The sequence below is a fragment of the Schistocerca serialis genome, chromosome 3, assembly GCF_023864345.2.
Source record: "Schistocerca serialis cubense isolate TAMUIC-IGC-003099 chromosome 3, iqSchSeri2.2, whole genome shotgun sequence".
Classification (NCBI taxonomy): Eukaryota; Metazoa; Arthropoda; class Insecta; order Orthoptera; family Acrididae; genus Schistocerca; species Schistocerca serialis.
Window position 1 is genome coordinate 642,895,288 of NC_064640.1, and position 21,650 is coordinate 642,916,937.

Here is a 21,650-nt window from a genome sequence, read left to right on the forward strand (position 1 = left end):
GATTTGCCCAGCCAGTTACACAGGAACCTACATTTCAACATGGACTACGAACCACAGTGTAATTATGCAGTTTTTAATACAAACAAACAGAGGTAAAAGAAGTGGTGACTGATAAATATTGTAGCATATTGGTGAAACAATCTGCCTGAAATATAACCACACTGAAGTCATGTTCAGAATGAGAGTAATGATGGGAAATGAGCATATTTCTAAGCTTCCCTTATAAAGCATGCCACATGACTTGAGAAGACAATTTTGGAAGTCAATATGTGGAACCCACAACTGAAGAACAAAACAGGCAAAAGACTTTTCAACTGTTACACTAACAAGAACTTTTTTTACATATTGTGTCTTAAATATCAGTGAATAACCCATAGCTACTAATTATGTGTTTTAACTGATTAAAAAAGGTAGATATTGATTTCCAAGTGTTCCAACTTTATTTGGTCTTCAACATTTCAGAGACAATGTCTTACACTGCCTAAATGAACTTAAATTTGGTAAATACATAACGCATGTACATTATAACACAATTCATAAAGCCTACTTTTTTGGCAATTTGTTATTTAATAACAAGTGATTAAAGCTTTACACAAAATTTTAAACTTAAATCAGTGTCTTTACTACAGGAAAAGTCATTTTTAAATATGTAACAACACCCATTAGTATCTGTATGATGATCTGCAAGACGACGTTACGGACTGGTGACTACTGCCAGAACACTTATTTCTACACAGACTCAGCAAAACCAACACGATTGTTTTGCATGTCAAATTCTGTGTAGAATCTGCCAATAAAAACATCTCCCAGAATCCACAGCGGGCCATGTGGTGGTGGTATATCAATGCCCATGAAGCCAGACAAGCATACAGTTTTTCCAAATGAAGATACCTGAAATAGGTCATAACAAATTAAATACATAAATATTTGGCATACTTTAAGTAGATGTTTGCACATGAAACCCATGTTTTCAAAGAAACAGCTTCTCATTTAACAAATCTTCATTGCTATGCTTTTGGTGAGAGGAATTACTGAAATTTGACACACATATGTAACTATGTAGCATATAGAACAGGACAGTCCAATGGTGTGCCAAACAAAGGATGCTAGTAACCGTCACTGACGAGTAACAGCTCGATGAAACTGAGCACACACTGAAAGAACTGCTACAGTACAGCACAGAAGGTAACAAAGAAACATACAACGAGAGAACAGAAACATTTTCATTCAAAGACAATAATTACACAGAGGTCGCTGATGTATAATGGTTTCCTGGACATGACATGGTTCTTAATAGGGTTTGTGATCACCATGGACAGCAGTGCATAATCTGCAATATGCTCTCATGCTGGCCATAAGTTTGATAAGGCATTCTAGGGGCAGAGCATTCATTCCTCCTCCAGTGTGATTGGCAACTGTTAGATGGTTGTTGGTGCATGGGAAATGTTACAATACACCTCCACAATGTATCCCACATACGCTCAATGGGATTTAAGTTGGGGGAACATACATGTCATTTCATTTGCTGAATCTTCTCTCACTGAAGTAAGCTGGTGCACCTGCACAGTTCCTTGCTATCTAGCAGTGTCACCCATAAAAATGAAGTCAGGGCTAAATGTACACCCCTCAGGGGACATGTGTGTACATCACAGTAGTGTTGACTGGTGAGTGTCCTGTGTTCAAAGATTTCGATGTCAGCATGCTCATGCAACATTTTACAGCACCACAAATCTTTTAGACCACCACACTAAACTGATCAACATTATTGCGACATTGTACTCCTACCCCAAGCACATCTTTTCAGGACTGCATTTGGCCACAACTTCATTTTTATGGATGACAATGAGCGAGTGCATACGTGGAAGAGCTTGTGGAACAAAAGGATATTCAGCAAATGAAGTGGCCTGCCCGTTAGCCTGACTTCAATCCCATCGAGCATCAATGGGATGACATGCACCAACAACTATTCAGCAGATATCAGTCACACTGGCGGAGGAATGGTATGCTCTACCACAACAATTCCATTGCAGAGCATGCCAAGCGGTTTGGTGATCACGCATCATTAACAACCATATCCACCATTTGTAATGTCAGGGGACCAACATAAATTGAGGAGACTTCAGTGTAATTATTGTCTTTGAATGAAAGTGTCATGTCTGTTCCTCTCTGTAACACTTATTTCTATGTATAAGTTTCATCTAGCTATGTTACTTGGCAGTGAAACCTCATGCAGAAGTTACTATTGTTAAGTTTTGCACACCAATGTAGATGCCCACAATCATGTTTCTTCCAGACCTATTAGGTTCTTGCAACCACTTCAGGAGAGCGAACACTTATAGCGGAACTTAGAGTAGATATCTGCATCATTTAAGCCAGGATACGTATATAAGTAATAACTTAACATAGCTACCAAGTTACTATGAACATCCACTATTCTACACATTCACGATGAGTAAATAGTGAACCCCTAAATGTAAAACCCCTCAAATTAGTTTTTTTTTATTATTCTGATAGAAACTTAAAATCCCTAGTGTACTTCAGCAACTCAAGAACAGATCTTGGAAAAAATGAAACCCCACTTATATCTGTTTCTGCACTGGTAGTTAAGTGCTGAGCCATTAGAGGAGCATCTGGTCCTACATTTGAAACCTGACTATTGTGTTTTGGTTGAGGTGGTTGCCACTAGATATTGTCTTTACTGTGTTCAGCTTTGCATACTCAGCAACAGCAACAAAATGTGCACTTTTGGACACTCCCTCCGGTATTACTGTTTAGGCAATGCTTTAACAAAAAATTAGAGGCTCAGAAAGTGAAGAAGAATGATGTTACTTCATTAGAGACTGAAAGTGATGACAGTTTGCCAGTTGAATGAGAAGTGCTCACCAGTAGTACGAGATAAATACATCTACTGTGCTCCATTAAGCTCCTTTAAGATATATGTTCACAGGAAACTCTTGTGAAATACATGGTTGGACCTCATAGCTACACAGAAACTAAAAACTGACTAAATTTCATGATTTTTTTATTTTACACATGTAGTTCCGTAGGACCAAACTGAGGAGCGCATCTCCAAGGTCATGGAACATGTCAGTTCACGAAATTACAATATAAAAGTAATAACAGAAAAAATAACATTTTTTTGAACCCAAATAAAAGACAAACCACAAGTTTATGTAAATGCAAACAACAACATACCATTGGAAACAGCAAATTTTTCAAGGAACTCTTCAACAGGGGAATAGTGACCCATGAGGAAACTCTAGTTTCAATTTGAAAGAGTGGATTACTGCTAAAAGCTCTTAATTCTTGTGGTAGCTTATTGAAAATGGACGCTGCAGTATACTGCACACTTTTTTTTTGACAAGAGTGAAGGAAGTGCAATCCTAATGCAGATTCGACTTCTGCCTAGTATTAACTGAGTGACAGCTGCTATTTCTTGGGAATAAGCTGATACTGTTAACAAGAAGTGACAGTAAAGAATATATATGTATTGAGAGGCCAATGTCAAAATAACCAGACTAATGAAAAGGGGTTGACAAGAGGTTTGTGAACTCGCACCACTTATTGCCCAAACCACCCATTTCTGAGCCAAAAATATCCGTTTAGAATGGGAAGAGTTACCTCAAAATATAATACCATACAACATAAGTGAATGAAAATAAGCAAAGTAGACTACTTTTCGTGTCAAACTATCACTCACTTCAGATACCATTCAAAGAGTAAAGATGGCATCAAGTCTCTGAACAAGATCCTGAACATGCACTTTCCATGACAGTTTACTATCTATCTGAACACCTAGAAATTTGAACTGTTCAGTTTCACTAATCATTTCCCCATTTTGTGACATTAAAATGTCAGGTTTGTTGAATTGTATATTAGAAACTGTAAAAACTGCATCTTACTATGATCTAGCATTGGTTTATTTTCTACTAGCCATGAACGTATGTCATAAACTGCACTATTTGAAACAATGCCCATGTTGCACACAACATCCTTTACTACCAAGCTAGTGTCATCAGCAAACAGAAATACTTTATAATCACCTGTAATACTAGAGGGTGTATCATTTACATAAATAAAAAACAGGATTAACCCCAGCACTGATCCCTGGGTCACCCCCCCCCCCCCCCCAATTGACCATACCCCACTCAGACCCCACATAATAGACATTCTCAATACTGTGAATAATGACCTTTTGCTGTCTGTTGTTAAGATGTAAACCAACTGAGCTACTCCCCATATTCCATAATAGTCCAACTTCTGGAGCAGTATTTTGTGATCAAAAACTGCCTTAGTTAAATAAAAAAAATATGCCTAGCATTCGAAACCTCTTGTTTAATGCATCCAATACCTCACAGAGGAAAGAGACTACAGCATTTTCAGTAGTTAAACCACTTCTAAAACCGAACTGTACATTTGATAGCAAATTATGTGAAATAAAATGATCAATTATCCTTACCTATACAGCATTTTCAATAACTTTAGCAAATAATGATGGCATAGAAATAGGTCTAAAAATTTTTACATTATCACTCTCTCCCTTTTTATGAATCAGCTTTACTACCAAGTACTTTAATCATTCACAAATCTGACCATTCTTAAAGGAAAATTATAAATATGGCTAAGTACAGGGATAACATGTGCAGCACGCACAGTACTTTAATATTCTGCTAGGCACTACATCATATCCATGAGAATCTTTAGTCTTCAGTGATTTAATTATTGACTGAATCTTCCCCTCGTCAGTTCCAAAAACTAGTATTTCAGACATGAATCTCTGAAGGGCATTTTCGAAGGGAGTTATAGGACTCCATGTAGAAACTAAGTTTTTATTTAATTCACCAGCACTGCTCATAAAATGATTGCCAAATACTGTACATATATCTGACTTATCAGTAACAGAATTTTAGTCAAAATCCCATGCACAAGTACACTTCAAAGTTTTGCAACTAATTATTTTGAGCTCTAAAAGTTCTCTTTACCTGTATGTATGTGTGTGTGTCTACTTTTTCCATTAAAACTATATTTTTTGTAACCTATCCAGACTTTCAATGTTGAGGTGCTGGTTGCAACCAACATGTTAACTATTTTATATTTGTCAGCTCCTGGTGCATTTTAATCTAAACCAACTCTACACTAGATTTCATTCTAAAATGGCAGAATGTGTCACACTGAAGTAAATGGCAGCATGCGAATGAGGAAGTAATTCTTCATCATTACTAAGATGATATACTGCTGTAAATATTTCAACTTACCCTGAGAACATAGTCCTTTCCTAATAGTGTATAATTTTTCCCACCAAGAACAAAGTCAATAGCAGGTAGATTAGGAATCTGAGTGCAGTCAACCTGGAAAAGGAAGTACAGTCACATACTGGCTACACTATAAATGAAAAAGGCATTTACAAAAAACTAGCTGTGGCATTATTAACATACCATAGAGAACATCACAAGTGTGTTCACAAATCTGTACCCCTGAGTACAGTGGCATGACATGTGCAGTACCCTAAAATAGCCTGATGAACAGGAGCATTAAATAACTTGACTGTGGCACTTCAATGGACTGTCCAATGCATTATTGATGGGTGAGATAAAATTAATGTGTTAATGGATGGACCACATATGGTTCAGGAAACTTACCTGGACATATTTCATTGCTACAGTTCCTCGAGACATGTTTTGCAATTTATAAGGAAAAATACATTGTGCAGATATGTCAGTTTTGAAACAAGGATTCAAGACCTGAACATCCGAGGGAATGAATCGAAATTTTTCAGCTCTGCTTTCAGTTGCACTGTATACTATACCTTGGGGAGACAAATTAGAAGCCATTGCTTTACACAGTTACACTCTGCTAACCGAGCTAGGTTAATAATTGGCTCCTTTTACCAACCTCCCGACTCAGCAGCATTAGTGGCAGAACAACTGAGAGAAAATTTGGAATACATTTCACATAAATTTTCTCAGCATGTTATAGTCTTAGGTGGAGATTTCAATTTACCATATATAGACTGGGACACTCAGATGTTTAGGACGGGTGGTAGGGACAGAGCATCGAGTGACATTATACTGAGTGCACTATCCGAAAATTACCTCGAGCAATTAAACAGAGAACCGACTCGTGGAGATAACATCTTGGACCTACTGATAACAAACAGACCTGAACTTTTCGACTCTGTATGTGCAGAACAGGGAATCAGTGATCATAAGACCGTTGCAGCATCCCTCAATGTGGAAATTAATAGGAATATAAAAAAAAGGAGGAAGGTTTATCTGTTTAGCAAGAGTAATAGAAGGCAGATTTCAGACTACCTAACAGATCAAAACGAAAATATCTGTTCCGACACTGACAGTGTTGAGTGTTTATGGAAAAAGTTCAAGGCAATCGTAAAATGCGTTTTAGACAGGTACGTGCCGAGTAAAACTGTGAGGGATGGGAAAAACCCACCGTGGTACAACAACAAAGTTAGGAAACTACTGCGAAAGCAAAGAGAGTTTCACTCCAAGTTTAAATGCAGCCAAAACCTCTCAGACAAACAGAAACTAAACGATGTCAAAGTTAGCGTAAGGAGGGCTATGCGTGAAGCGTTCAGTGAATCCGAAAGTAAAATTCTATGTACCAACTTGACAGAAAATCCTAGGAAGTTCTGGTCTTACTTTAAATCAGTAAGTGGATCGAAACAGCATATCCAGGTGGGATGATAATGGCATTGAAACAGAGGATGACACCTTTTTCCAAAGCTGTTTCACAGAGGAAGACCGCACTGCAGTTCCTTCTCTAAATCCTCGCACAAACGAAAAAATGGCTGACATCGAAATAAGTGTCCAAGGAATAGAAAAGCAACTGGAATCACTCAACAGAAGAAAGTCCACTGGACCTGACGGGATACCAATTCGATTCTACACAGAGTACGCGAAAGAACTTGCCCCCCTTCTAACAGCCGTGTACCGCAAGTCTCTAGAGGAACGGAAGGTTCCAAATGATTGGAAAAGAGCACAGGTAGTCCCAGTCTTCAAGAAGGGTGGTCGAGCAGATGCGCGAAACTATAGACCTATATCTCCGACGTCGATCTGTTGTAGAATTTTAGAACATGTTTTTTGCTCGAGTATCATGTCGTTTTTGGAAACCCAGAATCTACTATGTAGGAATCAACATGGATTCCGGAAACAGCGATCGTGTGAGACCCAACTCGCTTTATTTGTTCATGAGACCCAGAAAATATTAGATACAGGCTCCCAGGTAGATGCTATTTTTCTTGACTTCTGGAAGGCGTTCGATACAGTTCCGCACTGTCGCCTGATAAAGTAAGAGCCTACGGAATATCAGACCAGCTGTGTGGCTGGATTGAAGAGTTTTTAGCAAACAGAAAACAGCATGTTGTTATCAATGGAGCGACGTCTACAGACAAAGTAACCTCTGGCGTGCCACAGGGGAGTGTTATGGGACCACTGCTTTTCACAATATATGTAAATGACCTAGTAGATAGTGTCGGAAGTCCCATGCGGCTTTTCGCGGATGATACTGTAGTATACAGAGAAGTTGCAGCATTAGAAAATTGTAGTGAAATGCAGGAAGATCTGCAGCGGATAGGCACTTGGTGCAGGGAGTGGCAACTGACCCTTAACATAGACAAATGTAATGTATTGCGAATACATAGAACAAAGGATCCTTTATTGTATGATTATATGATAGCGGAACAAACACTGGTAGCAGTTACTTCCGTAAAATATCTGGGAGTATGCGTGCGGAACAATTTGAAGTGGAATGATCATATAAAATTAATCGTTGGTAAGGTGGGTACCAGGTTGAGATTCATTGGGAGAGTCCTTAGAAAATGTAGTCCATCAACAAAGGAGGTGGCTTACAAAACACTTGTTCGACCTATACTTGAGTATTGCTCATCAGTGTGGGATCCATACCATATCGGGTTGACAGAGGAGATAGAGAAGATCCAAAGAAGAGCGGCGCGTTTTGTCACAGGGTTATTTGGTAACCGTGATAGCGTTATGGAGATATTTAGCAAACTCAAGTGGCAGACTCTGCAAGAGAGGCGCTCTGCATCGCGGTGTAGCTCGCTCGCCAGGTTTCGAGAGGGTGCGTTTCTGGATGAGGTATCGAATATATTGCTTCCCCCTACTTATACCTCCCGAGGAGATCACAAATGTAAAATTAGAGAGATTAGAGTGCGCACAGAGGCTTTCAGGCAGTCGTTCTTCCCGTGAACCATACACGACTGGAACAGGAAAGGGAGGTAATGACAGTGGCACGTAAAGTGCCCTCCACCACACACCGTTGGGTGGCTTGCGGAGTATAAATGTAGATGTAGATGCTTAGGTACAGGTATTACAGCAGAAGCAATTTGTTATGGTGGTATGCTCGGGTCATCATTTTGTTATCAGTTTTTTCAACATTTAAGACAACTGCAGAGAGCTCCCAACTTCATGCTCCAACACTAATGAGCATTCTGTGTCTTGAGGCAACGTGGGGCCTGATAAAAAATGTATTATTTTTTAACAAAAATAATAAAACATTAAGTTTTTTAAATTGTCCGGTTAAGCACATAGTATTTGGTTCATTAGCTCTGTCATACTACACTCACTTGTCATTATTGTGTACAGTGTTCACCAATCGCACACTAAGCCATTCGCCCCCTCTGCTGGGAGCACACTGCTGCCTGACTGTTCATGCATAAACAGTTTTGTAACCCATGCTGGCTGGTGCCAGGCTGCCCACAGGCAGGCACTCTAGCTGGAACTGCCTGCCCTATGATATACTGATGCAAATGACAAAAATTTTTTTATAAACTTCCATTTTACACAAATTCCTAGCATTCCCTGATTACGTCACAGCAACATCCAGAAGTTAAACTACAGCAAAACCACTTTTTAACATACCTAAAGGAAAATATACTTGGGTCCCTTAAGAAGACGTTTACCTCAAATTATACTCTACGAGTGACCCAGAATTAAAATTCAAATTTACTCTTTTCCTCTTCTCGAGGTGAATGTGGTAGAAACTGAAATACAGCCCACAATAAAAATATTGTCTCCATGGTAAATCCTGAAATATGTATTATTACCACTCTTTCATACGACCTTAAAAATCTTTCCACTTATAAGTTAACAAACAATTACGTTTATCTCAATGAAAAGAGCAACTCTTCTTCCAGTATAACATACTAATAGGACTTGTCACTCCAGATGGTGGCTGCTGGAAAGAACTTACTCAGACTGTAGGAGAGAAGAAAGTTCGTAACACTATGAAGTCATTACACAACTGCAGTTAGACTTTCTGCAGGAGACAGCTTCCCTTACTCATCATTCTTACTGCCACCTATTTCACCTTGTTCCTTTAGATCAGTTACTATAATCTGCTTCGTGAGAGGCAGGAATTCATTGTCACAATGGACAAAGAGCTAAAATGTTCCACTTGAGAGATATAAGGCATTCAATTCTTCTTCGGCATAAATCTTTTTACAGTAACTGCTGTTGTCCTGCTGTCAGAAGTTCAACACAGTTGGGCCACAGCTTTCCAGGTAGCTACAATCATATGCTCAGCAAGCATAATTTTCATTAATTCCTTGCTACTGGAGTAACAAAATAGACCTCTGCATAACATCAATTCCCTATTTTGCTAAGACTTAGTGAACTGTGCTAAGGTCCACAGGGGCAGTTAACTTACACTTCGGAAGCAAGAACACTCATGGGAAATGAAGACAACTTTTGATGTGGAGATTATTCTATCAATAATAAGAGCAGTGTGTCATTCTGCAGCCATCTTGGCATCTAAACATCTAAATAATCTAAATTTTTGTAGTCTTCCAAAAATTTCTGTTGATGTCTTAAATGCAAGACACTGTTTTACGTCTTAAAAACATGAGGTACTTTAAAAGCTTTTAGCATCATTAATAGTGGGCATATTGCATTTTAATCTACTTTAACACATTGCAGTGTTGTTATTTACTCTGTTCACCTCAATGACATTTTATACTCTAGTAGTGTACTTTCTGAGGGGAGTAAATAGCAAATTACTAATTAAGCAACACTTCAACAATATACTCTCCACCTTTTATCACACATGATGAACTATTATACTTCACTGATTTCAAAATTTACATGTCCATAGCCACTCTTTTCACTTGACTTATTAGATCCTTAAGCAATTACTCTTAAGAGCAAATGAATTAAATTGTCAAATCAAAATGAAAATTAGGTGCCCCACCTCTCACCAATACAAAGTATCTGAAGGAACTGTCACGACATTATGACATTGTTTGTGAAACAAAGGTAATGACTACTATGAAGTAGAATGCCAAAAAAATGTGTCCAAATAGTTGCTCTCTAATTACTTTAAAACACTCTACACATATGACTATACACAATGCAGTTGAACCTCTGATTAACCTCAATGTGTAGCTTTGTCAATAAGATGATCCTTCATAGTTATGAAAGTACTACACAAAGGCACTTTCAAAACACACCTGATGCCAGTGTCTGCATTTATTGTACTTACAAACCAATCAGAATTTTCCAGGCTGTCTGGTTGTGTTAACTGTACAAGTACTATATTTGAAGTTACATACAATTGAATTCTTTTTTACAAAATGCAAGTAATTGATAGATGAATCTACTCAACAAGTGACAGCACAAGAACACACACACATAAAATTGTATTACAGTCTGCAGGCTTTTGGAGCCATTGGCGCCGCCTCCTGGCAGAAGGGTTGAAGGGGAGAGAGGAGAGGTGAAGGAAAAGGACTGGTGTGGTTTAGGAAAAGGGATAGATGGGATGAGAAGGAAAGACAGACTGTTGGGCACTGAACTGGATCAGATTTGAAAAACTGAGAGCTTAAAAGTGGAAGATAGGATAATATGCAAGCCATAGATTATTGCTAATACACCGTGCAAGAGTTAAAAAGAGCAGAAAGGTAAGTGCACTGTATCTGATAGTGGTGGTAAGGGGACAGCAAATAAAAGACAGGTCAGAAAATGAAAGATTTAAAAAACTGAAAGGAAGTGAAGAAAGGAATAGTTACTATGAAGAAATGTTGACACCAAAGAAATTAATGTAAATTAAGGCCAGATGGGTGGCAAGAAGGAAGGACATGTTGCAGCATCAGTTCCCACATGTCAAGTTCTGAGAAACTGGTGTAAGACTCCAGATGGCACATGCGAAACAGACACCAAGGTCATGACTAGTGTTTTAGAGCATGCTCTGCAATACGATACTGTATGTTGCCAGTTTACACCCTCTGTCTAAGCCCACTCATTCTAACTGATAACTTGGTAATCATGCAGATGTAAAAGGTCGAACAGTGTTTACATAACAGCTGATATGACATGTGTTGCTTCACAGGTAGCTCTTACTTTGATAGTATATGTGTTGCCAGTTACAGGGCTGGTATAGGTGGTGGTAGGAGGGTGCATAGAACATCCACATCTACATGGCTACTCTGTGAATCATACTTAGGTGCCTGTTAGAGGGTTCATCAAACCATCTTCACAATAATTTTGTTATTCTACTCTGTAACTGCGTGAGGAAAAATTATCACCTATACCTTTCCACACAAGTTCTGATTTCCCTTCTTTAATATGATGATTGCTTCTCCCTATGTAGACTGGCATCAGCAAAATATTTTCACATTCAGAGGAGAAAGCTGATGACTGAAATTTTGTGGGAAGATCCCGCAACAGCAAGAAACACCTTTGTTTTAATGATGTCCACCCCAAATCCTGTACCATGTCCATGACATTCTCCCCCTACTTCTCGATACAACAACACATGTTGCCCTTCTTTGTACTCTGATAATCCTATCTGTAAGAATCCCACACATGCAGCAGTACCCCAAACAAGGATGGAAGAGCTAGTGAGGGCAGAGTCATTAGTAGATCTGTTGCATCAATAAAACAGTCTTTGGTTCATCAGGTTACTCAGGCGGTAGCTATCTAGAGATGTTGGATTCTTCCCAGGCTTAAAGACGGGATAATTATACTGTCTCACCATTGTGACAGGAAAGCACCCACGAGCCAAATGCGGTTGAAGATCCTGAGGAGACATTGACTCTGGGCAATGTCCAAGTATTGGATCATCTGGATATGGATGGAATTTGGGCCTGGGGCCATGTCCTCTGACGAGGTAAGAGCCTGCAAGAATTCTCATTCAGTGAAGGGTTCAGTGTGGTGCAGGTTGAAACAGGAGGGTCTGTTCAAATTGGCATTTCTGCCGGAGAAAAGTAGTGGGATAGGAAGAGGACACCGATGCTGTTGCAAAGTGTCTTGAGGTTTTCTGCAAGGACCAACGAATCAAGTGCACAGAGCACCTTGGAGGTTCAGACCCTGAACAGCTGACTCACTGGCAGCCCAGAAGCCTACAGAGCTTGGACCAAAGCTGTGATGAAGAGGCATATGTCACCAGGGAGGAAACCTAGCACTTCCAGCATTCCTTTTTACTCTGCTTAACAAAGTAAAGAGCCTTACCATGAAGACACTTAAAAGTGAGGATTTTGGTTGTGAAGGGTGTCGTTTAAATCACTGTGGCGCCCTTCGATGGTCCTGGACAGCAACTGTTACATCCTTGGTCCACCGTGGTACCTGTCGATGAGGGGAACATGGGATAGGGGTGACAATAGCGCCTGAAGCATGAAGAATAGTGGCAGACACATCTTGCATGATCGCATCACTGCAATTCAGACACACACACACACACACACACACACACACACACACACACACACACAGGGTGTTACAAAAAGGTACGGCCAAACTTTCAGGAAACATTCCTCACACACAAATAAAGAAAAGATCTTATGTGGACATGTGTCCGGAAACGCTTAATTTCCATGTTAGAGCTCATTTTAGTTTCTTCCACCTACGCTCAATGGAGCACGTTATGATTTCATACGGGATACTCTACCTGTGCTGCTAGAACATGTGCCTTTACAAGTATGACACAACATGTGGTTCACGCACGATGGAGCTCCTGCACATTTCAGTCGAAGTGCTCGTACGCTTCTTAACAACAGATTCGGAGACCGATGGATTGGTAGAGGCGGAGCAATTCCATGGCCTCCACGCTCTCCTGACCCCAACCCTCTTGACTTTCATTTATGGGGGCATTTGAAAGCTCTTGTCTACGCAACCCCGGTACCAAATGTAGAGATTCTTCGTGCTCCTATTGTGGACGGCTGTGATACAATACGCATTCTCCAGGGCTGCATCAGCGCATCAGGGATTCCATGCGACGGAGGGTGGATGCATGTATCCTCGCTAACGGAGGACATTTTGAACATTTCCTGTAACGAAGTGTTTGAAGTCACGCTGGTACATTCTGTTGCTGTGTGTTTCCATTCCATGATTAATGTGATTTGAAGAGAAGTAATAAAATGAGCTCTAACATGGAAAGTAAGCATTTCCGGACACATGTCCACATAACATATTTTCTTTCTTTGTGTGTGAGGAATGTTTCCTGAAAGTTTGGCCATACCTTTTTGTAACACCCTTTGCAGAATGCCCAATCTGGGGGCCTGTCTGCCTGGTGGCAGCAGGGGAACGACAATCACCAGAAAGTGGTCACTGTCACAAAGATGATCATGGGGCGACCAATGTTGGGAAGGCACGAGAGTAGGGGATGAGATCATGAGATCGATAGCAGTAAAGGTGCCATGAGCAGCACTGAAGTGGGTAGGGGAACTGTCACTGAGGAGAGAGAGTCTGCAATAAGTTGGTCAATTAAGACACCCCTACCCACTGAAGAGGTTATCTCCCACAATTGATGATGGGCATAAGGAGGAGAAACAGGGGGCAGGAGTTGCTGCATTACGGTAGACAGTTCAACATAAAAAAGTGGCCTACCTGGAGGGAGCTAGACATTGCAAACAAGGATTGCCGAAGTCGTTTGCACTCTAACCACTATTCCTCCCAAGTTGGTACAAAGGGGGATCCAGTCCCTATTGACATCAGAGTGAACCAAAGTGCAGACTCAACCAACTGCTACCGAGGGACCAACATGGCTCTAACAGAACGAGAGTGGTAATCACAGAAGTGCATTTCTTGAAGAGCAAGACAGAACACAGAACTGGAGGAAACAAGACCTATTTCCGGTATGTAACAAAAGTATCCATTGCAATTCCACTGGATGATCGTGTGGCGAGAGTCCAGGTTAGATATAAAGAAACCGAGAGGTGGTCATGTCACTCCATCTGTGGTGGGCACGGTCAAGGATGAGGTTAACAACCATAAATAAGATGTCAGACTCAGGTTGCGAGGGGGCAGATTGCACCTCTGAGGACGAAGTGGACGAGAGGGCACAGAGGGTGTACAGGTGTGTGCAAGATCTGGAACTGAAAGAAAAAGGGCAACCCTGGGGTGCACTGATGGTGCATCTTGTGGATGAGTTGTGGTAGTACACTTCCAGCCTGAGAGATGCTGGGGAGAGGAGTTCTGGGCAGGAACACCATCTCCAGCAGGTGCCAAAGAAGGGGGCACTACTTCAGCTGTGGAGGGGGAGCGGCTCCCGGAGGGGAGGTCATGGGAACTACAGAGGACGGGCAAGGGAAATGAGGATGGGGCTCGGTTAAGGATGAGGTAGGTGGGGGAAAGGATGTAACACAGGCAAAAGTTGAAGAAGAAAGTGACAATGGATGGTGTGTCTAATATTTTTGGCGAGCCTCAGCATAAGACAGGAGATCCAGGGACGGACTCACTCACGTAAACTCAACCTGGTGTGCAAGGGGAGTGACGGTCATGAAAATTTACACATGCAGGTGGCGGGACACAGGAGCTACCCTCATGGAGTGGGTGTCCACAGCCACCACACAGAGGGTCCGCCATACAGTGGGAAGACATGCCGAAAACGGTAGCACTGAAAGCACCTCATAAGTGGTGGGACGTATGGCTCCACATCACATCTTTGGCACATTACCTTGACCACCTCTGGGAGCGTATTCCCTCAAAAGCCAGAATGAAGGTTCTCTGGTATCTGTGTGGTTGTATTTACAACCCTTCTGCGAATGTCTAACAAAATGAATGCCGCGTCACTCTAGATTAGCCTGGAGTTCATCAGTTTTCAGGATGAGGCCTCTGTGAAAAATCACTCCCTTGACCATATTCAGAGGTTGGTGAGGGGTAATACACAGTGGGACATTGCCAACACCATCACAAGCACGAAGAGCTGCACACTGAGCAGTAGAAGGTGCTGTGGCCAACAGGGAGTCCGACCACATCTTACTGAGAGACTCCAAACTTATCCTTGATATTCTCCACAAAAAACAATGGCCTTGTAGCGGTGAATGTGTCCCCATCAGTCATAGTACAGATGAGGTTGCAGGGAAAGCATTTCATCCCAAGACAGTGATCCTGGCCCTCCTCCCATAGTGTAGCAGTGGAAGGGAAGGCTGCCAGGTCATACGAAGCAGCATTCAATGATCCTTTACCATTCGAAGAGACGGCCATTTGAGACCAGCCAGATTTTTGCAGCTTTATACGCTTCATGTGTCAAGCATCCATCCCGATACCACCCACTCCGATCAGGGGCTCTCCCAAATTGGCACCACCCAGCCACAGCAAGGGCCGCCTGGCACAGCAGCTGTTGCCGGTAGTTGCAATGCTTCAAGAAGACAAGCAATCACTCCTTGGTGTACATGGGGAGGGAACAGCTCAGGTGTCAGTAGTGTAATCCTTGTGTTGTCAGGGAGCTGAACCAGATGAGTACAAAGAGCCCCACCACTCTGACAGGCTACACGTCCTGGTGACGTAACAGGGTAGAGGGGACTACAATGGGGAAGGAAGAGTTTAAGGAAGGGGGAGAGGAATCCACACCATAGATGCTAGGAAGGAAGTTCTTCCTCAAATGGCTCACACTAAAAACAGAAAATTTCAAAGTGGAGGTCAAACTTACGCAGAGACCTTAATGCCAAGAGGTATGAAAGACAACAGGCAGAAAGAACAAAATTGCAAGCAATACAGGGAACCAGGTGGAGAGCCAGGTCGAACTAATCTTAAAAGCACGAGGGGGGAAGGAAGGGGCAACAGGTAAGGAGCAAGAATAGGGAGGGAGGAGCAGGGGAAGGAAATGCAGCCAGGGAAGTAAGAATATGCTGCAATAGCTTGGGCCCTGTGTGCACCATGCGTGAAAGAACCATTAGGCCCCTGGAGAGTCTTACTCTACAACTTTCCATCAATTACTACTCACTGTGCCCTCTCTAACAGGAATTCACGAATCAAGTTGCATAAATCAGACGATATTCCATAAGCACGCAATTTGATTACAAGCTGTTTGTGAGTTGCAGTGTCAAAAGCTCTCTGGAAATCTAGAAATACAGAATCAATTTGAAATCCTTTGTCGATAGCACTCACTGTACGAGTCCATTAGAGCAATGTTTTCTAAATGTATGCTTTGTGCCAACACACCTTTCCCCTCAAAGTAATTTATGATGTTCAAACACAATATAGGTTCCAAAAATCCTGTGCTATATGTTAATGATCTGGGCCTGTAATTTAGTGGATTAATTCTACAGCCTTTCCAGAGTATTTATGTGACCTGCGCAATTTTCCCATCTTGCGTATGGGTCTTTCGTTGAGAGAGCAGTTGTGTATGATGGTTGAGTATGGAGCTATTACATCAGTATAATCTGAAAGGTACCCAATTGGTAAAAAACCTGGACAAGAAGACTTTTGCTTTTATAAAGAGTTTCTACATTATTCTGACGATATCTACTTCTAAGTTACTCATGGTGGCAACTGATCTCTATTTGAATTCTGGAATACTTACTTTGACTTCTTTGGTGAAGTAGTTTTAGAAGGCTGTGTTTAGTAACTCTGCTCTAGCAGTAATGACATTGATAGTATTTCAATTGCTATCATGCAGAGAAGGCATTAATTGTCTCTTGCTACTAGCATACCTTACATATGATCAGAATCTCTAGATTTTCTGCTACTTTTGAGAAACTTCCATTGTGGAAACTATTTTAAGTACCTTGCATTCAAGTCTGTGTTAAATTTTGAGCTTCTGGGAAATATCACCTATCTTGGAGATTTTGTGTTCATTTAAATTTGGCACGCTTTTCTTGTTTCTGCAACAGTGTTCTGACTTTTGAACCATGGGTAGGGACAGGAAAAAATATTATTTTTTGCACTTTTCGTTGTTATTTTTTTGGCAAGCTTTTTCTATTATCAGTTACCTATTTTTGTCACATTTAACCATTTTTTCAATGCTGTGTTGAAAATGCAACTATTCCTAAGCTAGGGTTGGTCAAAAATGAGACAAGTGTAGAGAAAAATTATTTTAACAAAAAATATTGACACAAATAATTACTTAAAAACAAATGCCAAAGGTAAAAAAGGAAAATAACAGTATTTTGCAGATATTTTACTGACATTTTTGCACTTCTTCACACCATTCTTGAGCTGTTGAGACCACAGAAGAAATAAATAATTAAAATTCACACAGTGGTTGTTCGTATGCACTCACGAAAGTCTAAAGGACACTAGTGACTTCGAGTCTAAAAAGTAGTGCAACAGCTGAACATGGAACACTTCGACATTAAATATGTCACCAACATCATTAGATTTAAGACTCTTCTTACAATAACATTTTGTTGAAAAACATCGAATTTGTTTTACCCCCATAAAAACCGCCAAATTCACATTATTTGTTGTGTTATCGTTTAAACTAATTTTTCCTGTCCCTAACCATGGGGGATCAGCTCTGTCTATTGTTAATTTATTTGGTATAAATCTCTCAACTGCTGTAGATACTATTTCTTTGAATTCAAGGACATCTGGTCTACCCTTACATTATTAATTTGGAACAAGTGGAGATTGCCTCTCTGGAAAGCGTCGAGCACATATTTATCTGCTTTTCTGAATAGATATATATTTCATTTATTTTTTAGTGGATTTGGGAGTTACAGTATTCAGTCTTGCTAAGACAACCCTGTGGTCACTAATCCCTGTATTTGTTTTGCAGCAGAGATTGTCACACGGGTAAGAGCCAGGGAGATGGATGTAGAATGAGCATGGTGTTTGACAAGGATATTTGAGAGACTGGCAGGGCAACAAAAAGATATTTTACGTGTGGCGAGCAAAATCTGACAAAGGAACTCTTGTCGGGGCACGATTTTATGAAGTCATGGCCTTGTTGAAGTAACTGCTTCACAAATTTGGAGTACACCACTTGTCACACAGAATTATCCTGGTCTTGAATGTACTAATCAGCTACTTCGACAATGCTTTGTGACTTACTAAAAAATCATACCCTGAAATGATACCCATTCTGTCCAAGATTTTGCCCACCACACCTAGAATAGCTTTTTGTCACCCTCCCAATCTCCGCAATATCGTTGTCGGACCCTATGCTCCTCCTGCATCTATCTCCTTACTCTATGGCTCCTACGCCTGTGACCATCGTTGCTGCAAGACTTTCCCAATGCATCCTCCTACCACCATCTACATCAGCCCTGTAACTGGCAAAACATACTATCAACGTAAGAACCAACTGTGAGATGATACGTCATATCAGCTGTTATGTAAACACTGTTGGGACTTTTATATTGGCATGATTACAACCAAGTTATCGGTTAGGATGAATGGGTATATGCAGAGGGTGTGTGTTGGCGTATTACCCTATCTTCCACCTTTAAGCTCTCAGGTTTTTAAATCGGACCTGGTGCAGTTCTCAACAGTCAATATTTTCTTCTTATTCCATCCGATAAGTGTCCCCTGACCTGGGGTTCTGTGTGACTTTTCTGAACTCTTCCCCTTTTCCTAAACCTCACCAGTCCTGGCTCCCGAAGCTTGCAAACTTAAATACCTTTTTTTATGTGTGCGTTCCCCTGCCGCCACTTTTCGAGTAGATTTTTTATCTATCCAATTACTTATATTTTCAAAAACTGATTATTTTTGTTGATGTCTTAACGTACAACAATTCAAGTCCATGCTGAATTCTTGTGGTTTCTTTTGTGGCACCAATGATGCATTCACCTCCACTATGCTGAGACCCTCAAATGATCACATAACACCAACTTGTCACCATTCATTGGACTGCGCATTCACTAGCGTGTAATATTTACCAGAAAAACCTAATTTTGTTTAATTACCTAACAAATTAATGAGGAACCAAAAAATTATGCAAACCTGTTTTAGTGATGATGATACACACGTCACAGAGCCACAATACAACACATTGTACTATGATGTAAAAAAGGAATTAAGGAACTTTATTAAAAATGTTCCATTTCAATATTTTTCAACAGTAACAAGAACACAAAGTAATTGTAACTGTATTGCTTTCTTAGGATTGCAAATATTTATTTCCTCCCAGTAACAGTTATCACCTATTTGCTGTGCTAATATTATAAAAAGAACAAAAATATTTCCTTCAAAACAGTTTTTTCCATCACATTTTTGGAAAGCACTTGCCAATTTTAAAGTTATTTTCATGGTTACTACTGGAATAAGGCAAAATGTAAAGAAGAGTGAGAACTGGTCTGTCTGTGGATTTTTTTTCTTCTTTTTGGGGAGGGGGGGGGGGGGGGGGAGAATGAGGAAGGGTGAGAGGGACAGTGGAATGATCAATCAACTTAACAATAATAGAAAAAAATTATAAAAACACTTCCAAAATAGTGTCTTACCATGTATTCTCCACCAACAATTGGTGTAGCTCCAATGGCCTTATTGAGGTCTTTTATTTCACTAAGTGGTCCAGCGATGAGGCTGGTGCCAGTATCAGCAATTGCCTCACAACCAGATGCACAGAATGTTGACTGACTGGCTCCATTCACAATAACTCTATAAAATACACTCAACTGATTAAACTTTTCCTGTCTTATAATTTTACATTTATTATGGTAATAGTACAAGGTTCTGTAACTGAATTGATTATTTTAAGACCCTTACTTGTCCATTTTGAACTGCCAATACATTTTACGATCCACTGGTAAATATGTGAAGTCACCTTTGTAGTGTTTTGGATCAGAACCACCAAGAATAAGTTCTCCACCCAATGGCGCATCTGGGTCTCTGAAAACAAAAAGAAAATATAGCTATATCTTTACAAATTTGTTGGCAGATTTTTAAATTCATTTTAATTAAATGTAGACGTCAAACATATAACTATGCCCAAAAAGAGATTTTAAGCAGTGACAAAGAGCGATTTTTTAAAAAAAAAAAAAAAGCTATTTTCAACTAAACTTACTTCATTTTTTGAGGTTTAACACTTAACATGGAACAAGATTATCAAATCAATAAAGCCTTAATGGTAAGCAAGCATAGCTACTTAAAGTTTAATGTTCATGGCATGTAACAAATTTTACTAATTTGCAAATTTACTGTTGGCAATCAACATATGAGAACTAATATTCTCAATGTTAGATTCCTAAATGAGAAATGTGGGCTAATTAGCATCAGAAGCCTGGAACTTTAAATTCACTGATAAGCTGTCTCTCATATGAGAGAGAGCAATCCCTCCAGCTACAATATCCTGTTTCATAGTCTTGCTGCAACTGTGACCAAATGATGAATCTTTATGATCTGTCCAAGTGAAAACATTAGTGGTAACTTATCTGGAGGGCAGTGTGTGGGAAGGGAATCAGATTTCACAATTCTTTGCTCATACTATAGACTAACCAGACCAATCATACTACTTAGATGAAGTACTGTGTATACACACTTGGCTGTACAGTATATTGGCAATGAAATTTCAGGTTGCTTCACACTAAGCCATTTGTAACCACTCCTGCCAGGTGGCCAGGTGTAAACAGCTTCCCACAGAGATCTCAGGTCGTAGCAGCTGGCTCTACCTCTTGGGCAGACATTTGCAAACTGCCAGGAATTTTAATTAAGATGTAATTGTCACAACTGTGTAAAGCTATCAACATTCTTCCTACTTTTAGGGGCTCAAAATTAATTAGGGGACTGAGGGATGTTCTAAACTTATTCAAACAGATGAATGTTAAACAATAGGCTAAATTGTTCTATAATTTACAAACAGAGTTGAGAGCAGCCTTCACTGACCAGATGATCTACTGGCATACAGGGAGTAATCAGTGAACACAGGAATCAGACAGACAATTATGACAGACACTGGCTTTTGTCCCGACGTTTCCCTTCCAGCCTTCACTCCAACCGTCAAAACAGTAGTTTTTGTGGCACTGCACCTCCTCTATGGAGAAGAGCCATTTGAATTTTTGCATGAATTGAAGGGTTGCTACCATCTTCAGATAAAAAAAAATCAACACTTTTCAAAATGATCACATGAGAATACAGATTACAGCATGTTTCTCAGTAAGGCAGGAATCTATTACAGTATCTCCCATTTCAGTTTTAAATCAGTGGTAAATTTGCATTTAAGGTTTGGGGCACTTAGAAATTGAACTGGTAAGTCAACCAGAGAGTCATCATCAAAATGGGTTCAAAATTTTCAATGGCATGTGTTCAGTTTTAATTATCTGGGGTTTCTTGCTTTGTTAATGGCCTGTTGCAAATCCACATGTGCATGCCCCAATGCATGACAAACCTTGCCATGATGGCTGTGTTTCACACTGACACACCCATGCATCATTTTCCTGCCCACTGTGCTACACTTTCAGTATTATTTTTTCAAGAAACTGAGTAGTTACTTTCCCACTTAAAATTTAAGCCTAAGCTGTGTGCTGT

General features: G+C 40.2%; 1 protein-coding gene across 1 annotated transcript in view; it reads right to left on the minus strand.

Moving 5' to 3' along the window:
* Positions 1 to 417: 417 nt before the first annotated feature.
* LOC126470528 (lysosomal aspartic protease) overlaps positions 418 to 21,650 on the minus strand; it is a 32,836-nt gene continuing 11,603 nt past the window's right edge. Inside the window, exons 6-9 of the mRNA XM_050098446.1 lie at positions 19,893 to 20,015; positions 19,628 to 19,784; positions 5,256 to 5,348; positions 418 to 891 (exon numbers count right to left, since the gene is read on the minus strand). Coding sequence (XP_049954403.1) covers positions 730 to 891; positions 5,256 to 5,348; positions 19,628 to 19,784; positions 19,893 to 20,015 — 535 coding nt within the window. The 3' untranslated portion in view covers positions 418 to 729. The remainder of the gene's footprint in view (positions 892 to 5,255; positions 5,349 to 19,627; positions 19,785 to 19,892; positions 20,016 to 21,650) is intronic.